The 7,771-nt window shown below is 37.3% G+C and overlaps 1 protein-coding gene across 1 annotated transcript; it reads right to left on the bottom strand.

The window, feature by feature from the left end:
- Positions 1,333 to 7,765, bottom strand: LOC109848635 (DEAD-box ATP-dependent RNA helicase 35-like). Its single transcript, XM_020418247.1, is given in 5 exon segments — positions 1,333 to 1,844; positions 1,914 to 2,587; positions 6,850 to 6,990; positions 6,992 to 7,403; positions 7,406 to 7,765. Coding segments are annotated over 5 exon segments (1,734 nt in total). The 5' UTR covers positions 7,722 to 7,765; the 3' UTR covers positions 1,333 to 1,653.

Here is a 7,771-nt window from a genome sequence, read left to right as displayed (position 1 = left end):
TAATGAAAGCAAATAAGATCTTAAAAAGATATAAAAGCATTACTCGAGTTTGGCTCTAAAACTTGTGGAAAAAAAACAACATACATCAAGGAATAATAGCAATAAGAAACTTATATCAAAATAAATCATACTCCTTTTAAAAGTACGAGTTCGCAAAAATCTTTCATGGTCAATATTACCCTTAATTTTTTTTTAATGTTACATTGTTATCTTAATCTATTCAAATTATCTTTTTTTAATTTATAATTAAATAGTTTATCCTATTCATAATGAGACTTAACATGTTATTGGATAAAGGAGATACATTTGATTTAATTCAAATTATTTACTTATTTTTGTTTGCAGAGAAATTTTAAAAAAATATGTTAGCCAGCACCTAAAAGTTTTTAGATTTTGTAAAAAATATCCTTCAAGTTTTTTAAATTATAAAAACACCCCTATAAATTCAATTTTTTATTAAAACATCTTGAAAATTATAAAATTTATGTATTTTAATTTAGTAAGAAATCCGAAAAACATATGCTAACTAGAAACTAAATGTTTTTAGACTTTGAAGAAAATATCTTGTAAGATTTGAAAATTACAAAAACATCACTAAAAATTCAAAATTTATCAAAAATACCTTGAAAATTTCAAACCTATAAACACACTAAAACCTACAAATAACACACATAAAATTTATCAAAAATACCTTGAAAATTTCAAACCTATAAACACACTAAAACCTACAAATAACACACATAACCCTCAAAAATCTATGGAATTTGCAACAAGCACTCTGAACTTTTTACAAATTGTAAAATAAAACCCTTAAAATTATAAAATTTACAAAAAATCTGATAATTTCCAACTTAACAATACATTAAAAATATAGGAATTACAAATATGCCCTACATAATTTATAATTTATAGAAAACACACTTAGAGTTTACAAAATTTACAAACAAACACTTAAAATTCAAAATTTATAAAAAACACCCTCAGAATTTCAAACTCATTAGTAAATTGAAAACATAGGAATTATAAATAGTCTATAAATAATTTACAATCTGTAGAAAATGCCTATACGTTTAAAAAAATCACAAAAAACCCTTAAAGTTCATAATTTACAGAAAAACACCATGATAATTTCTAACCTATGGACACTGAAATAAATATACAAAATTACTAATAACCCTAGATAACTAAAAATTTGCAAAAAATAGCATATGCCCTTTAAAAGTATAGGTTTAGAAAAAATCATATTCGAGCCGTATCCGAACCGAACACAGCCCTACTTTTTATCCTATAACTTGCGATGTGCAAGACCGTATAATGTATAACAGACATTCAAATGCAAACTGCTACAAAGCTAAATTTGACGCTTTATTACATGATACAAACTAATTTCTTGATTCCGTGTAGCATTACAAGTATACAATTACGCGGAAGCAGTTTAGAGGTACAAGCACATAACCATTCGTTTCAATAGTTCAGCCTAACAAGAAACTCACTTGTTACGGATGATGTGAGTCCGCTTTCATTATAACTTTCAACATTTATAGATGAAATGCCGCAATTAACAAAGGATATGGCCCAGTGTCATACCATGCTGCATCGTTACAGGAAAGGTTGAAAGTTTGAAACGTTTTGTCCCGCATCCTACAGTTTTTATCAGACTTCTCCACGATATCCACCAGAGCCAAAATAGTCTCTCCGTGACCCAGCAATCGCCATGGTCTTCTGATGTTCCAATTTCGGACAATCTTTTATACGATGACCAAGCCCACCACAATACGCACATCCCTTCACTCCGCTCGCACTCGTTATAGCATCACCATCCTCCATTGGATCATTTAGCTCACCAAGAACAGGCGGTATTCTCTGCGCACTCGTTATAGCATCACCATCCTCCATTGGATCATTTAGCTCACCAAGAACAGGCGGTATTCTCTGCTTCGCTTCTTGAAGCAGGTGTTTCAAATCAAGAAGTGTCGTCTCGCTCTGGTTCTTGTTTATGAATGTAGTAGCTATACCGGTCTTTCCACACCTTCCAGTTCTACCTATACGATGCACATAGTTTTCAATCTCAGCGGGCATATCGTAATTAATCACATGTTGGATGTCAGGAAAGTCGAGTCCTTTTGATGCAACATCAGTGGCGACCAGGACATCCTTCTGTCCTGCTTTGAAGGATGAAATGGCATATTCTCTTTCCTCTTGATCCTTTCCTCCATGAATAGCAACAGCTTCAACTCCCTTTAGAAGAAGGTATTCGTGGATATCATCCACATCTGCTTTGTTTTCGCAGAAGATCAGCACTGGTGGTGGGGTTTTCTGTAGGCACTCGAGCAGATAGACAATTTTTGCCTCTTGCTTAACATATTCGACTTCTTGTATGACATCCAAATTTGCTGCACCAGCTCTTCCTACATTGACAGTTACTGGTTTTACAAGGGCACTTCTTGCAAAGTTTTGGATCTTTTTGGGCATTGTGGCAGAGAAAAGGAGAGTTTGTCTCTGAGCTTTAAAATGGTCAAAAACCTCTCTAATGTCGTCCTCAAAGCCCAAGTCAACCAGTCGATCAGCCTCATCTAATGTCAAGTACCTGTAACCAAAACCGGTTAGAGGGGTTAAAAGGCCCAAAAGTTTGTTGCATATAGAAAAAGCTGATGCTGGAATAGCAGGATTATATGGTATGATGAAAAGCAAGTGGCACTATGATTATCATGCACAAGAATTTAATAAATGCTAAGTGCTTGGCCAGAAGCCTGAGCATATACCTAACATAACTAGATAACATTGGGTTATTGACCAATCTTTTTCCTTAAACTATGGTTTTCTAGTTGCCCGGTCTAAATATTTTACATTTTTATCACCTGCAAATTGATGGATCGCGTAAAAATTACAAAAAAAATCGAGCCTTGCCTATAGACAGTCATACAGCTCGTGGTGTCCCTCGCACTTGGGAGGGTAGGGAACCATATGCTTTGTAAAGGGAAAAAACATTTATTATTTTATTACAAATTTTGGGTACCTGTAAGGCTGTAAGAGTTAGAATTTCAGAACATATAATTGGCTTCATATCTTTTAAACTTACAAAGCCCAATATGGCCACAGCAGACTCAACCAATATGATTTAGGAAAAAGTAACTAACGCGTCCCTTTCAAACACCCTAGCGAAAACAATACATAAGAGCAAACTTTGAGATAAAAACTAGAATGTCCAACTAGCTTCATATCTTTTTAAATTCAAAAAACAGACAAAAAATGTAAGGAATATAATGTCAACAAAATACAACAGTTAATCTCCATGTAGACCCCAAGAAATATGATTTAGTATCCAAGTATGGCATCATTTACAGCAATTTAGCTCTTTTAGCTCTTTACGGCAACAAATAGAGACCCCAGAGCTCACAACCAGTCATGTATACTCGAGTATATCATGTGGCACACAATTATGACGTAACTTCAACCTACACCCACGGAACCTAGAACAAAGTCATTTCTTAACATCAAACGAGGATCATAATAAAATCGAATTTCCTCCATTCATGATCCATCACCTAAACTCTTACAGAACCTTTTAAATAAACCCTGAAATTCTAAAGATACACTAATTACCTCTACTAACCAACAACTTGAGGCAAACCTGCTAGCTTTTATCGTGTTTAAACTCTAATACATCTCCTTCAGCTTTCATCGCAGATCTTCTTCTTTAGCACATTAATTACACATATGTAACAAGTTAATTTCCTCAAATTCATCGTGACGTTTATAATATATAACTTTACTCTGTGTTTTCATAAACATATTGGAGTATAACAATAGACTATAAACAAATTTCCTAACTTTAGAAAAAGTAATTACTAAAAACTTTGAATAGAGGATCATCATCCCTTAGGTCTGGTCACGGACCGAGCTCAGGCTAGGTCCAGCCTGGACCCCCAGCACCCAGGTTTTTCCAGCCAGGCCTGGATGGGCTCGAAAATTTCAAGACTGGGGTTTGCCACTAGTATCGGGCTTGGTAGCTGCCCAAATCTGACCCAACGGGCTTCATGCTGGGCCGGCTTTTGACTTATTTTTTAAATTTAAAAAATAACAAAACATAATAAATTCAAAAATTTTGACAAAAGAATTATACTTACATTAATAAATTGACGAATTTTGTACATACTTCTAGAAATTGCAGAGTTGTATACTAAAAAAAGAAAAAAAGTATATTAAAAATAAAAATTAATGAATTGGGCCTCTTCACATCGGGCTCCAGACGTTTGTTTTCTCTTTTTTAATAAACGAATCAGGCAACTTCAGGCCAATGCGATTTTTTTAAAAAAATATCTAAGGCCCATGGTATTTGGGCTAGGAAATAAATGCACGCCTAATTTAGGCCAGGCTAGGCTCGGGCTTGGCCTGGGTTTCGGGCCCAGGTTTGAACCCTCTGCCCAGCCCACCCTAAAAAATCCCCCGGCCCAAACTTGGGCCTGGACCAGTTAATGTGGGCCAGGCTGGACAGGCTTCCGGATGCAGGTCTACCTAGGGGTGGCAATTTATGACCCAACCCATCAACCCGACCCGACCCAACCCGTTTATAATGGGTATGGGTCAAATTATATGGGTCGGGTCATAGATGGGTCAACCCGAACTTGACCGATTGCCTCATGAAGACTTATGGGTTCCTGGCACCAGACTGCAAAGAGTACATGAATATACTGCAAAGAGTTAAAGAAGAGAGGGAACTAAAATAAATGAGGAAAAGAAGGATAACTACATGCTATATTATTGTATAATGTCTACATATATTTTCCTTTACTGCTCTTCATTGCTTTTTGCGGTAGGAAACCCCCTTGACCAATATTTCCAGGTCCTTGTGAAGACATTTTTCCTTGCGACATGATTTGGGACCGTCCAGGGCCTTGAACAAATGATGTATTTTTGTTTGTCGATATTTGCAATTTGTTGAAGTACATTTAAATACTGAATACGTCTTTGAAATAACTCCATGTTGTGAGTAGTAACAGTTTTTGTCTAAAGAGCTTGCAAAAAGTGTTTTTTTGTGCTTGTATAAAATTTTTTATTAGTTATATGTGTTAGTATATGTCTTGCATTAGATAAACGGGTTATTCGGGTTATATGGGTCGGGTCGGGTAACCCGTTTAATAATCGGGTCGGATCACATTGACCCATTTATTAAACGGGTCGGGTTGGGTCACACTTATACGGGTCGAGTCAAATTTTATATGGGTCGGGTCGGGTCGGGTCGACCCGTTTGCCACCCCTAGGTCTACCATCCCTAAGATAATAATTGCTATAAGAGTATGTCAGTATTATGGAAAATAATACTAATTTAAACTTTATCGACATTCCTTTTAACTTAATAAAAGCATAAATATGCTAATTATGCTTCTTAAACTGTAGCAGTAGGAACCTTTGATACCAAATGACTCTCATCTGCTTACTTCAAAATTTTCACCAGTTAAAGCCTTATAACCACATCTCATACTTTGATGTTTTAAGATAACACTAAAATATTCCTAAACCATAGTACCCTTATGCCTCGACAAAATGGTATCTTAAGGATTTAAACCTAGGATTTATATGGATGCATGCCCTGCTGGATAATAAGAGACTTGGCAATATAAGGATTTCTCAGAGGTCATAAAATGTAACCTAACTTATTTCCAGGTAAGAGAAATTGAACCTCATATCAGTGGGTATGAGATTCAGAATAGCATCCCTAGACTTATTACTTAATAGGAAAACAATGGAGGCTTCAACAGTGATGCAGTCCTAACAAATTGCACAATATTTAAAAGCTGAACACATATTTACTGAAAATAAACAAAAGTTCTTCCACAAGTGCAAATGCTAAGAGACAAGAAAAAGATGTTGATTAGTTATGAAAACTGTGAGAAGAAGAGAGATAAGAATGGCTGCAACTATCAAAATATGGAAATACAGGTGGTCAATCCTCAAAAACTGATAAACCAGTCTGTGTGCGCATGCATTAGCAGTACACCAAAAACAGATGTGGAGCTATGCTAAATTTTCAACCCCCGCCCCGCAAAAAAAAAAAAAAAAAACGGTCCCCGGTTCCTTGTTATTTAGATATATGCTAAATCTCCATCTTAGAACCCTTTAATCAAGTGGTTTGATCTTAATCTCCTGAGTTAACAGAGTTCCTACATCCTACTTGAATCAAAATTTACCCACATATTGCAATCACCAGCTCAATAACATACCCTAAATGATGTTTCATATAAGCTCAAATGACAAAATCCCAATCAAACAGTCGCATCAAGATAGGAAAGAGTAGTTCTAACCTGATCAATTTTCTGAGTTGTGGTATACCACGGATCATTATATGCAATATGTATGCATACAACATATTCAAGTATACACATAGTTGAAGATAATTAAATTAAAAGGTTATGCTCATAATAGCTTGCATCTTTTAATATCTATAAACCCTAATATGATACAAAATAATAAATGGGAGTGACTTTAGAGAACTATGATAACACTTTTTTTTACTTAATAAAGTAATAAAATTATACAATAAGTCCAATAAGGAAAAACCAAACTCAAATCCTAATTTTGCAAATAACCAGATCAGGACTTAGCAAGGTTTTGTTAGGCCAATTTTCGCCAATAAATGGGTCAAGAATGCCAAGCGCTCATGTCCAGATCTGATCTGGATTAGGGCTAGGTCTGGACTACTCTTCAAGTAGCCAAACTGACCCTAAAGTAATATACATTGTAATAGCCGAATCAAGAATGCAAATTGGTCTCAATAGTAACAAAATCAAGAAGATTCTCTGATATAACAATTACGTAATCTGGAACCGTCCAAAAAAACATGCAACATACCTACAATTATCGAGATTCATCTTCTTCTTGGCAAGCAAATCCTTCAATCTCCCGGGCGTAGCCACCACAATATGCACTCCTCTCTTCACAACCTCCAACTGTGACCTCATATCCACTCCCCCAATACACAATAACGGTCTCCGGGTATCCACTCTCCCTAAGCGGTGCCAAGAACTGCTCTACCACCTCATAAGTCTGCCTCGCCAGCTCCCTCGACGGACACACCACCAACCCAAACGGCCCCTCGCCCGCCACAATCGGCATCATCATCTCCTCCTGCAGCGCCACCATTATCAGCGGCAACACGAAAACCAAAGTCTTTCCCGACCCAGTAAACGCAATCCCAATCATATCTCGACCCGACAAAATCACAGGCAAGCCCTGTACTTGAATTGGCGTCGGCTGCACGATCCCCTTCTCCTTCAACTTTCTAAGTATCGGATCAGGGAACCGCATGTCTTTGAAATTCTTGATTGGAGGAGGTATGTCGTCACCTTCGGTCAGAATATGGTACTGTTTCCTAATGGCATCGCGCCGCCCAGCGGAGAGGCGGCAGTAGGAATCGGATCGGTGTAAGTGATCCCCTTCGCCAGCTCGCGGACAGACATCAGGGTTTTGCGATCGGAGAGATGTTCGATCATTTCCTTTTCTTGTTGGACGATTTGTTCAGTAGGGCTGATTTCAGGGAGATCGCGCTTGAGCTGAGAGGCTTTGACGAGGAGGCTAGGCTTGTTGGACTCGGGGATGGGGATGGGGAGATCGTCGACGGGGGCCGTGGTGGTGGAGGGGAGAGAGGAGGAGGAGGAGGAATTGGGGGCCGTCGATGAGGAGGAAAGGTGAGATTTTTTCTGGAGGAACTTTTGGGCTTCCATTTGGCGGCGTTTTTTGATGGGGATGTACTCGACGTACTCGTCGTCGTCTT

The sequence above is a fragment of the Asparagus officinalis genome, chromosome 7 (assembly GCF_001876935.1).
Source record: "Asparagus officinalis chromosome 7, Aspof.V1, whole genome shotgun sequence".
Classification (NCBI taxonomy): domain Eukaryota; kingdom Viridiplantae; phylum Streptophyta; class Magnoliopsida; order Asparagales; family Asparagaceae; genus Asparagus; species Asparagus officinalis.
This window is presented reverse-complemented; position numbering and strand designations above follow the sequence as displayed.